Source organism: Nilaparvata lugens, chromosome X (genome assembly GCF_014356525.2).
Source record: "Nilaparvata lugens isolate BPH chromosome X, ASM1435652v1, whole genome shotgun sequence".
NCBI lineage: Eukaryota > Metazoa > Arthropoda > Insecta > Hemiptera > Delphacidae > Nilaparvata > Nilaparvata lugens.
In genome coordinates, this window is record NC_052518.1 from 86,734,622 (window position 1) to 86,760,495 (window position 25,874).

Consider the following 25,874-nt stretch of genomic DNA (forward strand, 5'->3'; position numbering starts at 1 on the left):
ACATTTCTATGATTGAATTGTGATAGAGAACATTATCGTATTGATCTTCTAAATCCAGTTACATGTACATAGATTTTCGTAAAATTGATTTTTTTACCGTTCCTATGAATTCTAAGAGTTCTATGAATTGTTTATACCGGTTCATCATAGGCCAGGCTGGTCTGAGCTATTCATGACTTTTTTTCACTATGCATTATCAACTCAGCAGTTCTAATACACAGACATCACTACTTGGAATGCCATGACATTTTCTATTCTTTCAATTCCTATTATTACCATAGATCGATTCAGATCAGCACAATGTTTATTCTGTATGTTCATAATAGATTTTTCTGATTGTAAAAAGAAATAGTCAATAATTGCTGGGAATTTAAAGAGATATTCAACGATTTGAACCTGATAAATTGGATTGTTGAATGACAATTGAAATTCAGTGAATTTTACTGTACAACATTCCTTTTCCTCATATTTTATTGGGTGATGAGTGGAGATGATTTATGATTTCATATTTGGATTCATCTTTTCATAGTTCAATATTTTTTTGTAAAACTAGAACTTTTAAAAATTAAAAATTTTTATGTATAAACTTCTCAGGTGTTCAAAAACTTCTTAAAACCTTTGCCTGTCCCTTTGTGAGGCAGGAGTATTATTATCTTAGTACGTACTATATAATCATATGATAATGGAGATCTATTTAAAAAACAGCTATAACTCCCTTGTTTTCGGGTATTTTTGAAAATGGGACTTACGCTTTAAAGAATTTGGGGTCGCTGAATCCAAATCCGAAATCAGAAATCTTCTATCTATATTTTTAAGGAAGTTAGACTTTGAGAAAAAGTGATGAGTCATACTTTTCACAAACGGCGGCATAGTTGTTAGATCTGTCGGCTTATTCGTAAGATCCCCATGTGAAAGTACAGGAGAGCTGCAAAATATGAAATATGATCTTCCGTAATATGATATTCCAGGAGCGAGGTCTCTGCCGTGTGAAACTGGCCTAAGGCCTCTTTCACACGATAGGAGACGTGCAACTTGAACACTGAACAGTGTTCTCGTTTTTTTGTCGAAGTACATTGAGTCAAATCGTGTCTTTCACATGGTGACTCCTATCCAGGAACCTCGTTTTGTCACGTCTTTTCCCCTCGAGGCAAGCAGAGGCAAGATCTAACAACTACGCCGCCGTTTCCACAAAGTATGACTCATCACTTTTTTCTCAAAGTCTAACTTCCTTAAAAATATAGATAGAAGATTTCTGATTTCGGATTTGGATTCAGCGACCCCAAATTCTTTAAAGCGTAAGTCCCGTTTTCGAAAATATCCGAAAACAAGGAAGTTATGGCTGTTTTTAATAAAGCTTTCTATTATCATATAATTATACGGTAAAAACGAACAGGTACTGTACTATACAGTACGTAAGTACTCTAGCTATTATAATACAACTTACACTGTATTCGTGTAGGAAATTTGGTAGGTTATTTATCTTGATTTCTGGAAATACCCCAAAATAAGGGAGTAAGATAACTTTGAAAAACCAAAGTTTTCCTGCCGATTGAAGAAACATTAAAAATTAGTCTACAAGTCATATTATGTCTTAGATGAAGACTTTTCAAAGTTCGGAATGCATTTCAAGGAAATGCCATCAGCACTATTGCAAATATTGCGCCGTCTAGACTGGTAATTGGTGTGCTGTGTAAACAGAATCAAGTGTAGAGGCATAACAACCGATCAACAACCATTCTGCCTATTATGCGAACTGATAATGCGAATTCTATTACAGAATACTCTATTCTAGAGTACAGTATACAATCGATATTATGTATTTATGCAACTGTAGGCTGTGCCTGTAGAATAAATTAGTCAAACACTTAGAACAATTAATTGGCTATAAAAACTCATATTCATCACTGTAAATGAATTCAATATTGAATTGTTTTTGGAAAACTATGATTCACAATTTCAGGTTTACAATCCCGAAAATCCCGGGATTGACGCTGAAAAATCCCGGGATTGTAAGGTATCAAAAATGGACCGGGATCCCGGGATTCGGGATCCCGGGATTGACATCCCTAACCCTGGCGCAAACATCTGTTAGATTTTGTACCCTGGCACCATCTAGTTAGAAAATTCCGCTTTGTAATAGTATCGATGGGAGATTCAGATTACTTTACTGATCCGGATCATTTGATCTCGTTCACTGCCGCGAGCCAATCAGAAGACCAGGATTGGAACTTCCTAAGGTCACGTGACGTGTCTATATTGAGGTCCACGTTATAATGGCAGTGGATAAAGATAGAAGAATAGCAATGCCGATTCTCTGCATTAATTAATTATATTTTTACACTGTCAAAAACATAATTGGCATCGTTGTGGACCTGGAAAAGGATAGTACCACCGGCTTCGTCAAATGATAGACAAGGATAGCAAAACCAAAGTTGATCAAATACTGTCATTATAACGTGGACCTCACTAGAGTATTTGTGCCATGTAAAAAGCATTGGTTTGATAGGCGTTTGATTGACAGTTTCCATTCTGTACCTATTCTGTGGCACCGTTCAGTATACAGCTTAGAGAGAAGTTATAGAATAGTCCAGTTATAGAGAAGTTATAGAATAGAGAAGTTATAGAATAGACCAGTTATAGAATAGACACGGCCCATTGTATATTCATACTGAAAGTCGATGAAGCCAACATCTACTGCCATATCACCATATCGTGACGTCAGCATCGGATAGAAAACAATGTAAACAAACTCTGCAGAAAAGTTTTCTATCCGATTCTGACGTTTTGATATGGTGATATGGCAGTGAATGTTAGCTTCAGAGGCTAGACTTACCAGCGTGTCTATTCTATAACTGGTCTAAGGTATACAGTACTATTAGTACTACAATGTTCCGCTAGAGGTTTGCTGCTTAATCGCGCATGCGCTGTTCAGATCAAGCTCTCACAGTATTCATCCGCGGTACAGTACAGTACACTGACTACAGTTCAAGTAGAACAATAGAACAAGAAGAACGTTGGATACTTGGTCGCTTTGTTTGAGTTAAAATTTAATATTTTAGTTTTGAAGTGAAATTGACTGTGTCTTCCTGACTGTGACTGAGGCTTTGGTGAGTAGGAATATGTTTTACCTAATTTCACTGTATTTTATCAATTATGAATAGTTTAATGAAACATTCATGTCCTGCTTTGTTTGAGTTTTCTCTTGCAGTGGAGGAATTATTATAGGGCATGGCACATTCATATCCACGTTTTCATTTGATATTATTTTTGCTATAAGCTGACAAGTCCCTTCTTTTCAATGTCCCAATTAAATCTATCAAATCCCTTCTATTACATATTCTAACATGTCAAAAAAGAAAAATCAAACAATTGTGCAGTCGGCTTCTGGTATTTCAAGATGAGCATCCCTGCTCACCGCAGAGCCTCTGCAATATGGCTGCCACAACATCAATATAAATATTAAATTTACAACTTGTCTTCGGACTGAGGATTCAATGTTCTATTATTGGTACCTATAGTGAGGTACACGTTATAATGACAGTGAATAAAGATAGAAGAATAGCGATGCCGATTCTCTGCATTAATTAATCATATTTCTACACTGTCAAAAACATAATTGGCATCGTTGTGGACCTAGAAAAGGATAGTCCCACCGGCTTTGTCGAAAGATAGACAAGGATAGCAAAACCAAAGTTGATCAAATACTGTCATTATAACGTGGACCTCACTATAGATCAAGATATATCAAACACTATAGATCAAGCAATAACAATCGTTTCAATTCCCAGTTATTGGTCACGTTTATGTAAATCATACTCTTGTGAATTGTCATTTAAATATGTTCGAATTCTATTGAATGTAGAAAATTCAGTTCTATGGTAGTCCAGTCACTATATACATTGGAGTTTGCAATTTATATTGTAGTTTACATTGAAATTTATACTGTAGAAGTCCAGAACCAAATTTATCATGCAAAATTTCTATGTGTTATGTACAGAATAATGGCCAAAAACCCTCGTTTTTTCGGTTCATTTCCCAGTTGTCAGCTATCTCCGTCAAATCATGTAATTGGACAGAAAAATTTGCTCTTGCCTTTAGTTCAGATTATGAAATTCCTTATAGAATGATACCATTCGGAAACTCTCTACCTTCAATGAGAACTGAGTTACAATTTTTCAAAAATGATTAAAATTTTAAGAAAAAATAAATTTTGATTAATTTTAGTTTTCGAACAACAATATCAACCAGTTTTATTCATTACAACACTATATAGTAGGCCTATTCGCTTGGAGTCTCTTTAACATCCCAGACAAACGTGTTTTCGTTTTGCATCTCAATATCTTTTACTCCACTATATTTCTGAATAATGTTCAGGGACAAGGTACATTGCTTTTCAATGGATAGGATAGCACTGGCGCAACCACTTCTTGTCTATAGGCAGACAGGCAATCGAGAGCAGCTGTACACAGCATGCAATGAGTTTTTCAGATTTCCTCAGCATGTTTTCTCTTGCCGATCTACCTTCTTCTCTACCATTCTACCAATGAACAGAACTGGTTACATGTGTGCTTCGAACCCAAGGTGGCCTCATCTTGTGACAGAGGCACTGGAGAGCCACGTTATAATGGCAGTGTGTGATTTGCAATGGTGTTGCTATCCTTGTCTATCGTTCAACAAAGCAGATGGCGCTATCTCTTTCACGCATTGTGATGTTGCCACATCGTTTATCAACAATGTAGAAATTCAACTAATTGACAAAATATTTAATCTCAATAATAAAAAATTATTATTACATCTTTAAAAATATATTTTCTTGACAAATAAAATATGATTAACTATTTTCAACAATAATGAACAGTTAAATTCATGATATATAGCAGTATCAGCTGTTTGGGTGGCAAGGCTGAGATCTGGTAATCCTTTTCTCCTATCTTCCTGCACTGCCATTATAACGTGGACCTCACTATAGTTACACGTGTGCTTCGAACCCAAGGTGGCCTCATATTGCGACACAGTCACTATCTGGCTACAAAATGAACAAAACCTTTTCTGTTCACCATCGATGATGAGTCGACTATTATTATTATTTTTGCTCGGCGTCAGTTTTATTCTGTTTTTCTGTTTATTCTGTTGGAGAGAAGTTCTGTTGGAGTATCTCAACTAGAGTACTGGAGAACTAAAGTATGCGAAAAGATTATTTTCACAATCACAACACACGACGATATGGGTTGCCCACAGTGGCAGGGGGAGGTGGTAATATGTCACGTACCGCCTCATTGCAATTCTTATAGTGGAGTTTTCAAATCAAATCTTTGGTGGGTCCTAAAAAAATAGTCCAGTAGAATGATAGATTTTCAGGAAACAGCTTCGAAAGAATTTTTCTTGATGGTTTTTATGTAATTTGGGGCGCTGAATTCAGATCTGGAATTCTCTGACACGCCACAGGGCGGCTTCACCCCCAAAAATTTTCGGACTTTTTTAATTTTTCCAAAATCTCGAAAACCTTGAACTTTTCGAGAAAGAGAATTCTCTACAAAATTAAAGTTAATAGAATTTCCAATAAACTGATTAGTCGCATAGGACTGTACCATTTTTGGTTCCGGAGTTACGAATTTTCAAATAATGGGTATTTGTTAAGGGTTCTTCAGAATTATGCAAACCTATTATTTCTACCCTACAAAACGTTGATATTTTTCTTGTAATGATAAAAAACAACACATCACGTGAAAGAACAATTAATTCCGAACCGGATTCCTTAGGAATTTTCGAATTTAGTGGTGACAGGAAGGGGAATACAACCTGAAATAGAAATTCTTATGTCCTAAAGCCGAAATACTAATTCTCCATAACAATATCATTTGAAGGCCTTCTTAACAAAAAAATAATATATTTCGGTTAAATCATCTTACGATGGTTATGTTTTATAAGAATCATCCGTTAGATACACTTAATTTCAGTATTTCCTAGCGGGAGGGGGGGGACACATAAGGATACATCAAGGATCAAAACTTTAAACACTTAATGATCAGATCTCCTCATACTACATCTCATGCTTCTCAGCTCGTCAAGGCTGTTCAAAATCATGTATCATAACTGAAATTCGATAAAAAATAGAAAATTCCTCCTTGAGTGTATTTTAGCCCATATTCCCATACACAAAAAATGGCCAAATTCTATATTCAAAATTGTGTATCTCGGTAACCCGAAATGATAAAAAATTATACTTGGTCTTGATTTGAAGAACAGAACCTGCTCTTTCATGTGAAGTGAATGATTTTTTATAAAAATAAAATCGTGAAGTACGATACGATTGTTTAAAAAAATCAAGAAATTTGTGATATTTTCCTCAATTCACAGTCTTGACAGTTTTTTAATAATAAACAGTGATGCAAGATGGATTTAAGGCAACTCAACTCATAGAGCATGAAATTCTCTTTAATTTTAGACCAATCGCGAGTTTCTATAATGTAATGTACTCGTTTTAGAGACTTGAATCGCAAAAAATAATCATTTTTTCAATTGGATGTAACTTTTGAATGGTATTAAAATCAGAAGTTTGATTTATGGGAGTGAAAAGAGGAGGACATTTTCTACAACCTTGACTACTTTTTTATTTTTATCTGGAGTGTTCCACAAGATATGCAACTTTGAATATGCAAGAAAATGAGAAGTATATTGCAAATATTTTGCCTAATCAAAGTTACGTTTCTTGTGAAACACTTCAGATAGAAAATACAAAAAGTACCGTAGTTGTTCATGAGTCTTTTAAACGATTATGATACATGATAGAAACTCGTGATTGGTCTCAAATAAAAGAGAATTTTATGCTCTATAAGCTGAGTTACCTGAAATCTATCTTGCATCACTGTTTATTATCGAAAAACTGTCGAGACTTTATAAATGAGGAAAATATCATAGATTTCTTGAAAAATCTTATTGTACTTCACGATCATATTTTTACAAAAAATCATTCACTTCACATGAAAGAGCAGATTCTTCTCTTCAAAAGACAAAGTGCCATTTTTCATCATTCCGGGTTACCGAGATACACCGTTTTTAATATAGAAATTGGCAATTTTTTGTGTATGGGAATATGGGCTAACATACACTCAAGAAGGAATTTTCTATTTTTTATCGAATTTCAGTTATGATACATGATTTTGACAGCCTTGACGAGCTGAGAAGAATGAGATGTAGTATGAGGAGATCTGATAATTATGTCCAAAGTTATAAGTGTTTAAAGTTTTGATCTTTGACGTATCCTTATGCGCCCCCCCCCACCCATCACTAGGGAATATTGAAATTAAGTGTACCATATCTAACGGATGATTCTCATAAAAACATAATCCTCGTAAGTTGATTTCAGCTGGGATATGTTTTTTTTTGTTAAGAAGGCATTTAAAAGATATTGTAATGGAGAATTAGTATTTCGGCTGTAGGACCTGAATTTCTATTTTAGGGTGTATTCCCCCTCACCCACCACCAAATTCGAAAATTCCCAAGGAATCCAGTTCAGAATTAATTGTTCTTTCACGTGAAAGTTGTCTATCATCATTAGAGAATGATCCAAGTTGAATAGAGTAGAAATGGTAGGTTTGCATAATTTTGAAGAATCCTTGAAAAATACCCATTTTTGAAAATTTGTAACTCTGGAACCAAAAATGGTACAGTCCTTCGGGGCAACTCAGTTTATTGGAAATTTTATTAACTTAAACTTTGTATAGAATGCTTTTTCTCAAGAAACTCAAGGTTTTCGAGATTAATGGAAAAGTCCGTAATTTTTTTTATTCAGCACTCCAAAATACAATATAGAAATAGAACTGTCGAGAAAATTCTTTTGGGGCTGTTTCTTGAAAAACTACCATTTGACTGGACTAAAAGTTGGAAGTGTTTAACGTGATATGGTTTTGCACTAGTGATAAGAATTATTATGTTTATAAATAAGCGTGCATCTATGAAGGCTGAAATAATATGAAAATTCATGAAACGTTTTTGACTACGCGTTTAGTTAATATTTGGGCGAACATGATCTCGTGTTAATGACTGTTTCTGATGCACTTGGATAAGTTATCATTCAAGTGATTTTACTCAGTATCTCCTGATTACTGGTTATTAGTTATTTATTTATCCTTTTATAGATACACAATTATTCATTAAAATAATTGGGGTAGGACCAACAGTATCAGCTCAAAACTTTTCCTTCCCCGAATTTTGAATCATATACTAGTCCAGAAAGGAGGTTATGTTTTTCCCATTATAAGATTTGTGTCCAATTCACTGAACAAACAGTAAATAATAAACTATACATTTATATACTGTATATCCAATTATTCACAGTAAAACATTTTACTGTAACCAGTAATTATAAAACTATAATAAATAACAGTTATCCAAATAATCTTCCTCCCTTTATTAATTTTGTATCTCTTGTTATGTGGAATTCATATACAAAGTTTCATGAATTTTCTAAGGCAGTGGTCAGACGGTGAAAGGTTTTGGATTCATCCTGAGTTTGGCTGAGAATTTTCAACTTCAATTGGATTATTAATTCTTAGATGAATTAAGGTTGTTATTAATAACAGCATCACACACACAAACATTTGATGGATTTCAGCCATCATTTTACCCATAATTACCCACTTTTCATATTCAATGGTAACTGTAGGAAAAATTTAATGTGAAATATGTGTGCAAAGTTCCTCTGCTGCACTCAAGAAACCATTTCTTTCGGTGCAGCAAACTGTCACTTTGCGCACTAGTTGCACAAATAACTATTTCCATTAGTTTGGCTATCTAAACGCCGCCCCCTGCTTTATCATCAATGACCATCCAATGTCTTGTTATTCTGTTCTTGCTATGATTCCCCTGAATCTATTGTTCAGAAGTTGACCAATACTTTGCTTGACATTATTTATAATCGAGATACATGTCAAAATGTAATCACAGGTGCCATCGTTTCCGGCCGCCAAGCGCCAACACAAATGTGTCTGGACTGTAGGGTTCCATATTGACCTTGATCAATTCTCTATAATATATGGCACGTGGCATTCTACAAGATATCAGGTCATAATGTTTCACTATAGTGACATTGAGTTATTAAGTCAGCATTGACGTTAAGCCGGGTCCAGACGCTCAAATTTATTACCATCAGTCTTTTGCTCGAGCAAAAGACGGATCGTTTGGTTCAAGAAAAAAAAATTGCATCCACACGCATCCGTCTTATGTCGTTCGTTTAACTATGTAGGGCGCTACTACCGGAAGGTTAAGATCAAGTTTCAAAGTGTTTGTGTTGTGTGGATTACTTACCTGATGATTACTCATTATTACACAGAATATAGAAGTCTCCAGAGAAATATTTTCAACAAATTTAATATAATATGTTGAGTGTTGTTGTAGTTGACAGCTGAGATGAGTGGTGCCTACTGGGGGGTAAACACTAAACAGTAGGGGACATGTAAACAGAAATGGCCTTGAAGTTCCTATCATTCCACAATTTTATTCCACTTTTAATACTTTGAAGTAATGCGCATGCGCTGGAACGATCAATTGAATTTACACGCGCGACTAGCCACTACATTTTAAAATTGCTATTTTAAAGCACTATTTTCATTGCTATATTCTCAAGCATGAGCAACGATCAAGCCGAACTGACACACATTTACTCACTCTAAATTTCTATACGTTTCGAGGTCCCCTGAGTCCAAAAAATTGGGTTTTGGTCTGTGTGTGTGTTGTGTGTGTGTGTGTGTGTGTGTGGTGTGTGTGTGTGTGTGTGTGTGTGTGTATGTGCGTCTGTGTACACGATATCTCATCTCCCAATTAACGGAATGACTTGAAATTTGGAAATTTAGGTCCTTACAATATAAGGATCGGACACGAACAATTGCAATCGCTTTGTTTACGTTTTCTTTACGTTTCGAGGTCCCCTGAGTCCAAAAAATTGGTTTTTGGGTTTTGGTCTGTGTGTGTGTGTGTGTGGTGTGTGTGTGTGTGTGGTGTGTGTGTGTGTATGTGCGTCTGTGTACACGATATCTCATCTCCCAATTAACGGAATGACTTGAAATTTGGAAATTTATGTCCTTACAATATAAGGATCGGACACGAACAATTTCGATCAAATGCAATTCAAGATGGCGGCTAAAATGGCAAAATTGTTGTCAAAAACAGGGGTTTTCGCGATTTTCTCGAAAACGGCTCCAACGATTTTGATAAAATTTTTACCTGAAATAGTCATTGATAAGCTCTATCAACTGCCACAAGTCCCATATCTGTAAAAATTTCAGGAGCTCCTCCCCATCTATGCAAAGTTTGATTTTAGATTCCCAATTATCAGGCTTCAGATAGTGGAAAAGATTAAGCATGAACATCTCTACAATTAATGTTCAGTAACATTTTCACCTAAAATTGAAAATAAGCTCGAAATTCGAGCTTCGCTCTGGAGTACAAAAGCACAAAAAAATTATTACGAAATAAGAAATTATAATAATAATATTTTATTTATTCAATACAGTATCAAACAATACAATTGAATATCGTCATTAAAATGAACTTATACCTAATAAAAAATACTAATTTTCATGTTATACATAATATCACAGGCTATAGTCACAGTTTACAGTCTTGTATCAGTCATATTTTCAACATAGTAATAAGATGATTTTTAGACCCAAATTGAATACACTTACTCTTTTGCGGGTTCACTGCCAATTTTGACTCATTATAATATTGTGCAACCAAATTTGTTTTAACATTAGCTTCTACCTCAAGATCATTCAAGTTTTTGTTGTTGAACATCAATGATGTATCGTCAGCGTAGAGTGTAATATTCAAACCTACTGGGACTGAGGCTTGCACATTGTTAGTGTAAAGGACAAAGAGCAATGGGCCTAAAATAGAACCCTGTGGCACCCCTCTTGTAACACTCAATCGCATCGATTGAGCTACATGAGACTGAGATTCAACTGTAACAAATTGAAACCTATTTGTCAAATAGGACTTGATTAGACAACTACAGATTCCTCTTATTCCAATATTTGAAAGCATATCAAGAAGTATGTCGTTATCAACGCTATCAAAGGCCTTTGAAAGATCCATGAATGTACCGATAACAAAGTTTCCCTTATCAACCTGTTCAATAACATTCTCAACAAAAGTGACCGCTGCAGTAATTGTCGACCTACCTTTTACAAAACCATTTTGACAAGCTGAAATTAAATCAAATTTTTCGAGGTAAGTCATTATCCTGGAATAAATTAGTTTCTCAAATACCTTTGACAGAGATGGAAGAATAGAAATAGGTCTATAATTTTGTATATCAGTTCTAGCACCTTGTTTAAACAATGGTTTTACCTTGGCAATTTTAAGTAGATCTGGGAAAATACCCGTTTCGAAAGCGTTATTCATTATGAATACTAGTGGTGGAGCTATTTCAATACAACATTCCTTAATCACTGTCACTGGGATATTATCAAATCCAACACTATTTTTCGTTTTGATACTTTTTATTATTTTTATAATCTCATCATTATTAGTTGGAAACAAGAAAAAATTTCTGTTAAAATTTGAATTTGAAGAAGAGGAGTCATTAATTTGTAGATTTGATTTTTGAGCCTTTAATTTGGGTGCCATTGATATGAAGAATTTATTAAATGCATCAGCTACCTGCTTGGAATCAGTTAAAATTTTTTCATTTTCTTTTAGTTCTATATTAGGCTGTGTTTGTTTTGTTTACCTCTAAATTCATTAATGATTTTCCAGCTTGTTTTTGATTTATTTGAAGCTCTCAAAATTATATTACTCATATATTGCTTTTTTGCCTGAACAACTTCATAATCATACATTTTTTTAATAGCTTTCAATTGCTCCATATCAATTCTCAAACCATTATTAATTCTGATTTTAGCAACTTCCAAAAGATGTCTTATTTGCTTAATTTCGTCGGTAATCCATTCACCTTTTAATCTCTTTTTGCTCTGAGTTTTTTTTCTTCTACATCTCAAAGGGCAATTTATGCCAAGATGAGACTGTAAAATTTCATGGAACCTCGCAAATTGGCTGTTTACATCTATTGCATTATAAACTGAAGCCCATGATTCACCACTCAAAGAGGTTTTCATTTTTATTATGTTTTCATTAGAACAAGTATACATTGGAATACCAAGTTGAATTTGTTTAGACTTGAATCTGGTGGAATCACGTGTGCCATGTGTGCGAAAAACCTGTGCAGTATGGTCTGATAACAGTGTATGAACAACCTGTACTGAATATATACCTTTTTCAATGTTAGTGACAATGTTATCAATTGCTGTTCTGCTTATTCTAGAAATTCTTGTTGGTTCTTTAATCGTGTAGTGTAAATCAAAAAGATTCAGAATATTTACAAGATTTCTATGTTCAGAAGAACTATCTAAAACATTAATATTATAATCGCCTGCAACAATGACGTTATTAGATACATGACTGCAAATACGATTAAATAAAATTTCAAGTTTTCAAGGAATATATTAGTATCACCGCTAGGTGATCGATACAGACCTACTATAGCATACGGATCTCCATCAATCTTAAAATTGAAGCCACATATTTCAATATCCTTAATGTGACTCAAATCAGAAATATTAATAACAGTAAATTTATGATCAATAGCATTCAAAAATTCAAGACTGGCATACACGACCACTCCTCCTTTTCTCATATCAACTCTGCAGTAACTACACACTAGAGACATGTTATTGATAGGTAGGGAATTGATTTCATAATCTTTCAAGCCATGCTCGGTCAATATTAAAATGTCTGGTTGTTCATCCTCCACCAAGATGTCTAAAAGAGCTACCTTACTAACTATTCCATCAATGTTTTGATGTAATATTTTCAAACTATATGAGTCTTTAAAATATCTATTATTAATAGTGTCTTTGACAAGGTATCTTCTATTAGTATTTTCTTCCACACCCCTGTCACAGCTTATTAGTTTCCCTTATCATTTAATAATTTGAAAACGTTATCACACATTCTACTTAGACTAGTTGAGCCCAACCTATTCAAATGCAAACCATCTTTGCCTAAGCCTTCTCTGGTGTTGATGAAACTATTGGGGTTAACAAATAGTACACCCAATTTGGCGCATTCACTTCTGATGGAGTCATTAATCCTCGTAATGTATGAGTCACTCACTGAACGCCTTAGTATTATTCCGCTGATTATTATTCTTGATGTACTAAAACATTGCTTGGCTGTCCTTATCATGTTCCTCATCTCATTCACCACGGATTCTTCAGATTCTCTGCGGATTGAATTTGTTCCTACATGAATTAATACACTTTTATAATTCTGTGCTGACGATTTTTATGACTTTCATACAGAAATGTTCTATCTCATCACAGTATATTGAGATTAATTCCCAGAGGAATGCAAAAATTTCCCTCACAAAGGCCCAGTTGCACAAAAGCCGGTTAAATTTTAATCCTGATTAACTTCACGTGAACCAAATCAGAGAAGACCATTTCAAAAAGATGGATCTACTGGAATTAATCACGATTGAAAATAACCCGGCTTTTTTGTAATCATTCAATCAGGTACTTAGTGCCTGTTGACTAAGTACCTGATTGAATGATTACAAAAGTTCAACAGCTGAGTCATAATTTTGACACAGTCCCACACACATGAACTCGCTCACTCACTTCCATCACCAACAGACGACGAAATAATATTATTAACAGCTGTTTTTCCAAGGATGAATAATAATTATCCTTTTAATGTCCTTCAGCAAGTTTTCCCAGGGATGAGACCTGGTACAATCGAATCTTTATATTGTAAACCTACTATGTTCTGAATTTCGTGAGAATCGTTAGAGCCGTTTTCGAGATCCGGTGAAATACAAACATATAAACATCCAAACATATAAACAGAAGTTGCTCGTTTAATAGTATAGGATAGTAGACTTGAGATGCACGTGAACACTAGCGTCAGGTGATCAATTTACAAAACGGCAAGGAAAGTTGTGTGAGTGCACCACACCAGATTTTTACTGAAACTTTCCCTATTTGATAGCACCTGATTGGCCAGTATGGCCAGCTGGTTTGAATGAAACTCCAGAAGACCGGTTCAAGGTTCATGTTTTCTATGCTTTAATGGACATCATCATCGGAAGTGTGACTTCTCGGTTTACAGCTGTTAAGGAAGACAATAGAATGTTCAGTTTTCTGTGGATGTATTTGAAGCTCCAAACAGATGAGCTATGTAACCATATTAAAACATGGACTGCACCAATATGTACCTAGAATGTATTCTAGGTACCTTGGACTGCACTGTACAAAAATGATGCTGTTGAAGAAGAGCTCATCCAGAGATGGGGCATCTCAAATGCATCCAGCCAGCAAACTTTGGTGCCAACCTGAAACCTTTAGAATTATTGAATGTTGTCATTCAACAGAAGATTTCCAGCCTTCTTCCCCAGTGTAATGATTGCTTTAAGGATTTTCTGCACTTTGCCAGTAACTGTTGCCGAGGCTGAGAGGTCATTCAGCTTGCTGGCACTTGTGAAAAATGTTCAACCATACATCATGGCTTAAGTTCGTGTTTCAAGCCTAGGAATTCCCTCCATACTCCAATATCACTATATATAAAATTTCGATATCTGGAAAATTTCCGTTTCCAATGTAAGTTTTTAAGTGTTTTCAATCTATTTATGTATAGCACATAACAGAAGACACTTTAAAGTTTGTAATATAAATTAAAACAGGAGACACAAGACATAAATAGATTGAAAACACTTGAAAACTTACATTGGAAAAGGAAATTTTTGAGAACTGAGTTCCCTTCCTCAACCGAGTAGTCCGTGGTACAGTTTCAAATCCAATGGTCGTTACCACAGAGTATGCACGGAGAGTCAATTGTAGCAGCAGAGACCACAGATTACGTGGTGCAGACGGATTGAGAGAAAAAGGGTACAGATTCAGAGGACATTATGGGGTATTTAGGGGGCGGTTACAAACGGGATATTCAAGATTTCAGTGGGTTATGAATAAGGAAAGGTGTAGCTTATGAATTGATAGAAAAGAGGAGATTTAAAATTAGAAATCAAAAAAGAATTAGACTAAAATTGGAGAAAGGAATTATAGAATTGAACATGAATGAAATTTATTTTTCATTTTTATTGAACATTTAATATATATTTGATAGCTGTGAAATTTATTATGATATGATGAAATTTATTTCAATTTAATCAGTTGGTGTAGAGTTGATAGCTATGGTACTATTGCTGTCTGTTGAGACCAGGACTGGAAGCAGATCCAAGCACCCAAATAAAAGCCAATTCTTTTTTCTTGACATCTATGGATGGGGCTGTGGGAGGGAGGGTGTCAAGGACTTTGACTTTGAAGCATTGGTCAAAGTTCTTGTTGTACTCAGAGCCCAACTGATTTGATGGGTGTAGTTGGTGATAGGACTGGTAAAGGAAAATGGAAGGATCAGTGATAGGGCAGGTTTTACAGTGGGGGAATTTAACCCTACCCTGCAAACGCCATAACTTACTGCCGAAACAACTTACCCATATCTCATAATATAACCTCATATTTCATTGGATAACTAGAATATGTTATAACTTTTTTGTTAATTTCTAATTCCTAACTTCACATTGTCTACTCCCCTGTGTATTGATTAACTCAATAATATATTTGCATTTGCCTATAACTCAATATTATTCACTTACCTTGCTGTCTGTTATCCTATTTTGTTAATTCAATTCTTATAACCTGACCCTCATTACTTCTTTGTTTTATGAAATATTAATAATTTATAAATCATAATAATCTTTATCCTGATATTTTCCAACCTCTATCCTTATAGTAAATTAGCTCTCTCTACCAATTCCTGTCTTGCTTCGTGATTGTTGATATATCCCGAACTGATTCCATCCCAACCTACTTACTTCATTGATTCCACTTTTACATAGTACTCATTATCCCTTCTCTCATTCCCCTCAACGTTAAACACCAACCTACAATTCCATCCCACCTTTGCTTGCAATTACTGGTTCCAACAAATTCATTTCCATTCCAAAAAACTCTCTCACCTTGAAAAACTTTTTTCCCTGTACAAATCCCACTTCCAAAATAACCTGCCTCTTCAAATGCATCATTCCAACATTTCCAACCCCCCCCTCATCAGTGACAAACCCAGCCTTGCCTTGCTCTTGAACCTACCACTACCCTGCCACATTCTCCCCTCCTTACCCAAACGTTTGCCCCAACAACCTACATCACCTTCTCCGCTCTGACCCTAGTATTTTCATCACCAAAGCTGACAAAAGCTCAACCATAGTCTTACTGAACACCACTGATTACATCAAAGAAGCCAACCGGCAACTCATCAATCCCGAGCAGTATCAACTCCTGCCTTCTGACCCTACTCCACAAATCCAAAAGAAAGTCTTCAAATTTCTGATGCAATACGGTCCATCTGAAGGCCTCTCAGACTCAGACATCAACATCCTTTCGCCAGACACTCCCAACACACCACACTTCTATCTTCTTCCAAAAATCCATCAAGAAAGTAATCCTGGTCATCCCATTGTTTCAAGCATAAATAGCCCAACAGAACGAATCTCTGCCCTTGTTGATTTCCACCTCCAACCCATTGTTGCCTCCCTACCCTCTCATCTCAAAGACTCCTTCCACTTCATAGATATCCTAAGAAACACAACCCTTCCAACTGACCAAGGAGGAGTAGTTACTTCTCCTTGTTACCATTGATGTGGCCTCCCTCTACACATCCATCCCCCATTCTGAAGGCTTAAAATCTCTTGAGCATTTCCTCTCCTCACGTCCCACACCCTCCACCCCTTCAAACACCTTCCTAGTGAACCTTGCAAAACTGGTGCTCACAAGCAATGCCTTCACGTTTGAAGATAAATATTATCTTCAGACTCAGGGTACAGCCATGGGCACCAGGATGGCACCATCCTATGCAAACCTGTTCATGGGCCTCCTTGAACAGGATTTCCTTCCTAAACAAACCCTATCCCCCCTGATATGGCTCCGTTTCATTGACGACATATTACTCATATGGCCTCATGGACATGATACCCTCTCCCACTTCCTCAATCAACTCAACTCCAACTACTCTGTCTCCTTCACCTGAAATATCTCTGAATCCTCCATCAACTTCCTAGATGTCAACGTAATCCTTTCCAACTCCAATGCCTTATCCACCAATACTTTCACCAAATCCACCCACACTCAACAGTTCCTACACTTTGAGAGTTGCCATCCCTACCACATCAAAAGATCCCTCCCACCTTCCCTCTCAATCCGAGGCCAAAAAATTTGCAGTGATCCCCACCACCTTGACCAGTACCTCAAAAAACTCCACCAATCCCTCCTGAAATGTAACTATCCTGAAAGGTTGTTACAGAAAAAAATCTCCTCCAAAACAGACACTAATCCAATCACAAAATATTCCCAAATCCCACAAACTCCAAAGCACACATTTACTCACTCTGTACCACCTACATTCCTGGAATCAAAAACCTCAAACCTGTCCTTAAAGATTTGTTCCATGTCGTCTCCCCCAATCCCTCTACCAAACACCTTTTCCAGCAACCACCCACCCTCATTTACAAGCAGCCTCCCAACCTCAAAAGAATTTTTAATAAAAACCAATCACTCACTTCTGATGAAATCCCAACTCCACCTGGTACCCTACCCTGCAAACGCCCCTGCTGTAAAACCTGCCCTATCAACGATCCTTCCATTCCCTTTACCAGTCCTATCACCAACTACACCCATCAAATCCATGAATCCAGTAATTGCATCTCCAAAAATAGCATCTACCTCCTTTCCTGCAACTTCTGTCCTGCCTTCTACATAGGTGAAACCACCACTGCCCTAAACCTCTGGATCAACAATCACAGGGCTTCCTTTAAAAATAATACTTCCCTACCCATCCCCACCCATGGCTCTGATCACAACAAGAACTTTGACCAATGCTTCATAGATGTCCCCTTCATAGATGTCAAGATGAAAAAATTGGCTTTTATTTGGGTGCTTGGAGCTGCTTCCAGTCCTGGTCTCAACAGACAGCAATAGTACCATAACTATCAACTCTACACCAACTGTCAAATTAAATTGAAATATAATTTCATCATATATAAAAAATTTCACAGCTATCAAATTTATAATAAATTTTCAATAAAAATAAGAATTGAAATAAAAATAAAAATAGATTTCATTCCAATTCAATTCTATAATTCAATTTTCTAATTTTATTCTACTTCATTTCGGATTTCTAATTTTAAATCTCCTCTTTTCTATCAATTCATAATCTACACCTTTCCTTATCCATAACCCACTCAAATTTGAAATCTCCCGCTTGTAACCCATAATGGCTCACCAACTAATCCCATAATGCTCCTTCAATCAGTGCGCCTCCATTCGTCTTTGCTCTATGGTCTACACAACATCTCTACCGCGTCTCTGTGGTCATGACCATTGGAATGTTCAAATCTGCATCACTTCACTTCCTGTTTGATTGATGATTGACAAAGGGGGCCCAGCTCCCGAAAATTTTCATTTAAATGTAAGTTTTTAAGTGTTTTAATCTATCCGTGCTGTGTGTATCCTGTTTCAATTTATATTATAAAACTTAAAAGTGTTTTCTGTTATGTGATATATATATATATATATATCACATAACAGATACACACAGCACGGATAGATTAAAAACACTTTATATATATATATATATATATATATATATATATATAAACAGGATACACATGACACGGATAGATTAAAAACACTTGAAAACTTACATTTAAACAAAAATTTTCGGGTGCTGGGCCCCCTTTGTCAATCATAATCAATCAGCTGACAAGGGGATTATTCATTGCATGCATTACACAGATGTCTGGAGAAGCCGGTGAACAGGTGTACACCAGATACTTGTGGATGAGAAAACTGTGTGAGGTCTACTGTTCACAGAACTACTAGTATTATTACTGTAATTGAATCGATTTTTGTATCGAATGATTTTTTAATTTTCTATTCAATATCAATAAGCTTAACAAAGATAGTGTATAATTTTCTTCTCTTGAAATCATCTGTAGAACTGGAGCTCCACCAATATTATCTTGAAGCTTTTCAGTATATTAATGATTCATTACAATCAACATTCAAATAAAAAATTTCAATTTACACTTAATTCTTTCTTACGAACCCTTGTTTTATCTAATTTTCCAGCTAAATTTTTTTTGAAGATGTTAATTGTGTATTGAAGTTTCATTTTGCTTTAATGGAAGGACTGAGGTTGAGCTAATATTAATATATATTCTCACTTTCGATAGTAACCATTAGTTAGGCCTTCATATCAGCTGGTAGTTCAGGTGGATAAATGTTCATTATTATTCCTTTATTTCCTCCATCATAATTGTAGCCTGAAGCACTCTGATAATTAATTGTAAGGTGAAATCCTTTGTGTACTCCGTGAGCATAATCATTGTTTCCACCATCATAACTGTATGCTGTTATATCTCCTTTTGTGTCCTGGTAGCCTATTTATAATTACAGTACTAGTTATGGTGGCCATACCACCTTTTATGTTCCTACTTATCCCATTCCAAGTAGGACCATATAGGATCATGATTTCTTTGGAACATTTATTTAAAGATTTCAATCATTCTCAAGGGAGATCATTTCAGCATGATGTTTGCCTTTTCTCCCTGGGAATTTGAACGTTTTTACAGAGAATTTTGCATCTCTGCTAGTTCCAAAATTGATTATGACTCCAATCATAAACTCACAAATTTATTATTTCAATTATCAAAACATTGTTTCCTACACATTAATTCCAAAGCATAAACCGATCTTTAAATCACACTTCCAAATTTCTTTGTACATCTCATTCCATGGCCACATCCACATCCTAATTCATTTTGTAACAATCCTTTAGTTTTTTAATGCACAATCATTGCACTATTTTACTTGTTTTTTAATTCCAGATGAACATTCAGAGGGAAATTAGGTATAAAAAGTTACAGTTTGTATAAAATAAGTTGAGACTTGGACCTTCATCCGAAGAAATTAGGTACAGCATTGCCAAATTGTGTAAATTGTTTTACACAATTTTGTAATGCTGAACCTAATTTCTTCGGATTTCTAATTTAACCACAGAACTGTATTATAGAATATCATCCCCTATATTCTAGTAGTACTGAAAACTTTTTATGTTAGAAGGATTGAAAAAAAAACTTTTCTTTTTGAAGAAATTGGAAACATCGTGAAAATACTCTTCAATGTTTCTTTCCATTACGAACTGCTTGTTAATAATCACTTTTGAATACTTAAATTACGACATAGCAGTCTAATTCTTATAAATAAAAGCTATTAGCTTCTACTCAAGCGCTTCACAAACGTGAGAAGAGCTATAGTGAGGTCCACGTTATAATGACAGTGGATAAAGATAGGAGAATAGCGATGCCGATTCTCTGCATTAATTAATTATATTTCTACACTGTCAAAAACATACTTGGCATCGTTGTGGACCTAGAAAAGGATAGTACCACTGGCTTTGTCGAATGATAGACAAGGATAGCAAAACTAAAGTTGATCAAATACAGTCATTATAACGTGGACCTCACTATAATAGCTTGTATTTATAAAAATGAGACTGCTATGTCGTAATTTAAATACGGTATTTAAAAGTAATCGTGAAAATATGTTTTCAAATATCATCTTTTGAATATCACTTCTCTCAGAGATATGGGGTGTCGTAATAAGTAAGAGTTTCATATTAAAATAACGGGGAGAATGTCTATTGATGTGTATTTCTATTGGTGTCTGGATCATTTTTGTCTGATCTGAATTTATTTTTTAATTAATGATATGTTCGTCAATTTTGAGACATCTTGAGCATTTATAGTGCTTTGGGTGTAAGTGAACAGTTCAATTTATTTATTCAATAATAGGTACATAATCAAGTGTTGCAAAATGAAAAATTAAGGAATTCATTTCCCCACTTGATCTATTGATCAGTAGGCTATGTGGGAAACATACCTTATTATTGTAAGTTCTGGGTATATAATCTATTATAACTATAATGTATATTTGCAGGTGTCATCCATCCCTGTAAACGTGGAGAAAACAATCCCAAATGAAGTCATGGACTTTGAAAACGGAGACATAGAGAAAGTACGACCTTCGAACAAAGGTTGGTTGATTTATGGCCAAGATTCTGCTGTAAATTTGGATTACACAAGCAAGTTCAGTATAATATAAAAAGTTATAACAGTCTCTTTCATTTCTCTCACTCCCTCTTACACCCGGTCGTGTGTGTGTGAAGGATATTATTTTATATCCTTCTCAGAGAATTATGTTGAAACACCACCGATTTATGTAATCACATCACAATATTATATCATCGTTATTCAAATTGCATTCAATCTTCATTATCATTAACTATTTTTTATACTTGTTAAAATTCGTTGAATAATTAGCAATAATGTCATTTTTATGTGAATTAACTGTATAAGCCAGTATATATTGTGACATAGGTACATGGATACATGAATAAATAACTCTGATGTAGGCTGATCTAACCTATCTCTGTCAATTTTGACAAAATAATATAAATTATTCAATTACGCTTTCAATTCTCAGCATGGAATTATAAAACACTCATCCTAAACCCCAGAGGGTTAAAATAAGTAAATTCGTATGGCTTTTGTTGGTGGGAAATCCCTTGCGGGAAGGTAGAAATATCTCATTTATCTCTTTTCTGTATAGGGCTACTTTTTATAGAAATAGAAAGAAAAATAAAAATCTCAGTACCCTTTATGAATTATTTAATCACAACATGTTTTGGACATTGATGCCATTTTCAAGTGTTATGAAGTAAATAAATAAATACTGCTGGAAGATTCTTATTTTGATAATAAATTATGTTAGTGTATTCATATGATTCTATGAACTAGAACTATAAATATTGTGGATTTAAATTCGCATGATTCTATCAAAAATGGGGTTATTGGTGTCTAATTGGATTAGGTTTATTACTTTATCTCTGTTTAACTTTTCTGCTTTATAAATATGAAATTCTTCTTTAACTTTCAGTTTTCCACTTTTATTACCATAATTCAGTATTTCCATATTGGAATTTATATCTTTGAAATTATGGCCTGAATCTATCAAGTGTTCAGCAAATGTCGACTTTTGTGTATAATTTTTAGATTTTAGTGCTTGGATATGTTCTCTAAACCTGATATGGAAATTTCTACCCATTTGTCCGATATAGAATTTGTCGCAATCACTACATTTTTGAGTTCATAGATTCCAGATTTTTTAAACTTATCTTGCCTTACATTTAAATTTGATTTCTTTATTATCAGTTCGAATGCATTATTTGTTGTCCTATAACCTAAAATTAATTTATTTTTTGTAAAGGTTTTTCTTATAGCTTTATTAAATATATGGAGAATTATGTCCAATTTTATTCAAGGGACTGAACATCGAATCCCCAAAATACTACAATTCATGAAATAAATAAGACATTTTGTTATATGCAACTTATTAATCTCCCACATACTTTTTTTAAACTTGATGGTTTTTATTTTGTTCTTAATGTGGATTTTTTGAATTTTTGTTAAGAATTGGTTTTTAATAATAATTTATGAGTTGATCAAATATAAATTAATAGAGGGGAGAGTACATGTAGAAGTTTGTAGTGATAAAAACTCGAGTTGAGATTATGTGGTGAGAGTCGAAGGTACATATTACATATCACGGTATCTACTGGAATACCGCTATTTCAATAATGTCATCCTTTCATTGACTCTTAAAGCAAAACTAGGTTTCCAATATTCAATATTAATGGTGTGAGATGTAATAAGTGATTTTTCATGTGTAGTATTACATCAGTAGCTATGTAGTAGTTCAAAATTAATGATATTTCGACTTTTTATTTTCAGATGTCATCATCAGATGTATGAATTATGAAATAATAAAAGAGGAAGAAGAAGAAGAAAAAAAGGAAGACAATGATGACGGTGACGACGAAAAAGCAGAAAAACAAGACAAAAATGAAAGAGAAATTCTATCACGCAAAACTACTGTTAAAAAACGACATCAGTGTACAGTTTGTACAAAAAGGTTCACTCGGTTTTATAATTTGACTGATCATATGCGCACTCACACTAAAGAGAAGCCTTTCCATTGTACAGTCTGTACAAAAAGGTTCACTCGGTCTAATCATTTGACTGTTCATATGCGCACTCACACTAAAGAGAAGCCTTACCAGTGTAAAGTCTGTAAAAAAAGGTTTACTCGGTCTGATTATTTGACTGGTCATATGCTCATTCACACCAAAGAGAAGCCTTACCAGTGTAAAGTCTGTGAAAAAAGGTTCACTCAGTCTGGTTGTTTGACTGTTCATATGCGCACTCACAACAAAGAGAAGCCTTACCAGTGTACAGTCTGTGCAAAAAGGTTCACTAGGTCTGGTGATTTGACTGTTCATATTCGCACTACTCACACCAAAGAGAAACCTTTCCAGTGTACAGTCTGTGCAAAAAGGTTCCCTCGGTCTTATAGTTTGACTGTTCATATGCGCACTCACACTAAAGAGAAGCCTTACCAGTGTACAGTCTGTACAAAAAGGTTTACTCAGTCTGGTTGTTTGACTGTTCATAAGCGAACTCACACTAAAGTGTGAGCCTTTTCAAATTGAAAAGATACATATTTTAAACCATTCTTAACATGCTCTGATTCTCTATTTCTACATGGTTTTTTGCTCCACTTATTAAGAATAACTAGTAAACTTCCTCCTACAAAGAAAACGTGCTTGCACGCACAACTTGCTTTTTCAGATTTGTTTATCTCACTATGTGTCAATCTCTTTTTATTAAGTAGTGTTCTTTCAAGCAGGGATACCTACAATTTTGGTAGTGGGGGGGGTGAGAACGCAGAGATTTGCGTCCTTGAAATCTTGGAGGGGTGGATCTTCAAAATGGTTGTCATCGGAAGATGAAGACAACAATCCTTTTCCTAGATAATATGTTACACTAGTCTCGTTTCCAATTATCTGAAGGGATTAATAACATTTTTCATCATTGTGTTGGCAAATAAGAATGTAGTACAAATATTATTTTAAGATTTCTTGACAATTGGTCAATTCTTGTTGTGTATTCATAAACTTAATAATATTTTGTATTTATTTTTTCATTTTATTTTATTTTTATTTATTAACAATGCAAATGACACTATTATAATTTTCTATTATACTTTTCAATTAGAAGGAAATTTAGAATTATTGTATTCTCCATGTAGTACATGAAGTACTTTGTTGGACTAAGCTCCAGATCTACTGATTCTTGAAAAATATTAATGTTGAGCTTCATACAAGTTTCTCAGCAGTATTAAATAATAATAGTGATCTACTTTTTATTTTCTAGTAGTAATTAGGCCTACTTCAAAAATGTTTTCAAGTTGTAAATTTTTCTTGTGTAAAGAGTGAGTCATATGTATGGGAACCCTTCAATAAGTTGGAAACTGTTGTAGATATAATACTGTAACTTCCAGGATAAGTTTTTGGTCAAATGCACTACCTTTTGACGTATAACTGAATTTCAACCCCTCATTAGGGGGTGTAACTCGAATATTTTAAATGTAAACACCCGTTGTGCGATACATAATTTTAAAGGTCTCTTTAAAACAAGAAAGATGGTATCGATAAAAATGTTCTATGATACTTGTATCCAAAAATGGCGACTGATTGAAGTTGAAGTTTCTAAATAAATGAATTTGGTTGTAAATCAAATATTTTGAATGTAAACACCCATTGTGTTCTACATCTATTTAAAGACTTTTTCTAAACGAGAAAAATGGCATCAATAAAAAGGCTCTATGATACTTGTATCCAAAATGGCGACTGATTGAACTTTATCAATTACTTCTTTAAAAACTAAAACTTCAAGTATTGAGGTTTATTAACTAAAGTTGGTTTATTAAGTTCAAGTATTGAACTTTATCAATTATTTCTTTGAAAACTGAAACTTCAATCAGCCCCCATTTTGGATACAAATATCATAGAGCATTTTTACTGATGTCATCTTTCTTGTTTTAGAAAGATCTTGAAAATCATGTACCACACAATGGGTGTTAACATTTATAATATTTGAGTTATAACCCCTCATTTCCTTGAAAACGAAAACTTCAATCAGCCGCCATTTTGGATACAAGTAGCCTATCATAGAACATTCTAATTGATGTTACCTTTCTTGTTTTAAAAAGGCCTTTAAATTGATGTACCAAACAATAGGTGTTTACATTTAAAATATTCGAGCTACAAACCCTAAGTCACCCCCTTATGAGGGGTTGAAATTCAGTTGTACGTCAAAAGTTTGAGTATTTGATCAATAAATTATCCTGAAAGTTACAGTATTATATCTACTACACTCTCTAACTTATTGGAGGGTTCCCAAATAAATAAATAAATAAATAAATATCTTTATTGTCACAGAATGTTTACACATTATAGACAACGTCATGTTTGGTAACTCTAGTAAATACAAGGCAAAAATGAGCCTGCAACAACAAGCACACAAAGTCAATTTTACAAAGTTCAATACATCCATTACCACTCTAAATTAAGTATCAATTATATTTCCCAATCACTTATTAACTACTTATATATAACTACTTATCATATTGATTATATATACATTTTCCAATTTATAGAAAAATAGTCGGCTATTTTATATGGGGTTTCTCCTATTAAAGCTTCCTTTACTTTCAACTCAAAAGCACTTTTACATAAAGATTTTATAGTGGCAGGCAAATCATTATAAAGTTTCACCGCCATTTAGGGATTTAGTTTTTGAGATG

The 25,874-nt window shown here is 34.5% G+C and overlaps 1 protein-coding gene across 1 annotated transcript; it reads left to right on the forward strand.

Moving 5' to 3' along the window:
* Positions 1-2,992: 2,992 nt before the first annotated feature.
* LOC111060764 (oocyte zinc finger protein XlCOF19-like) lies at positions 2,993-24,483 on the forward strand. The gene is made up of 3 exons (XM_039441810.1): positions 2,993-3,107; positions 21,108-21,204; positions 22,961-24,483. The coding sequence occupies exons 2-3, from the start codon at positions 21,156-21,158 to the stop codon at positions 23,701-23,703; spliced, it is 792 nt and encodes a 263-aa protein (XP_039297744.1). The 5' UTR covers positions 2,993-3,107; positions 21,108-21,155; the 3' UTR covers positions 23,704-24,483.
* Positions 24,484-25,874: the final 1,391 nt, after the last annotated feature.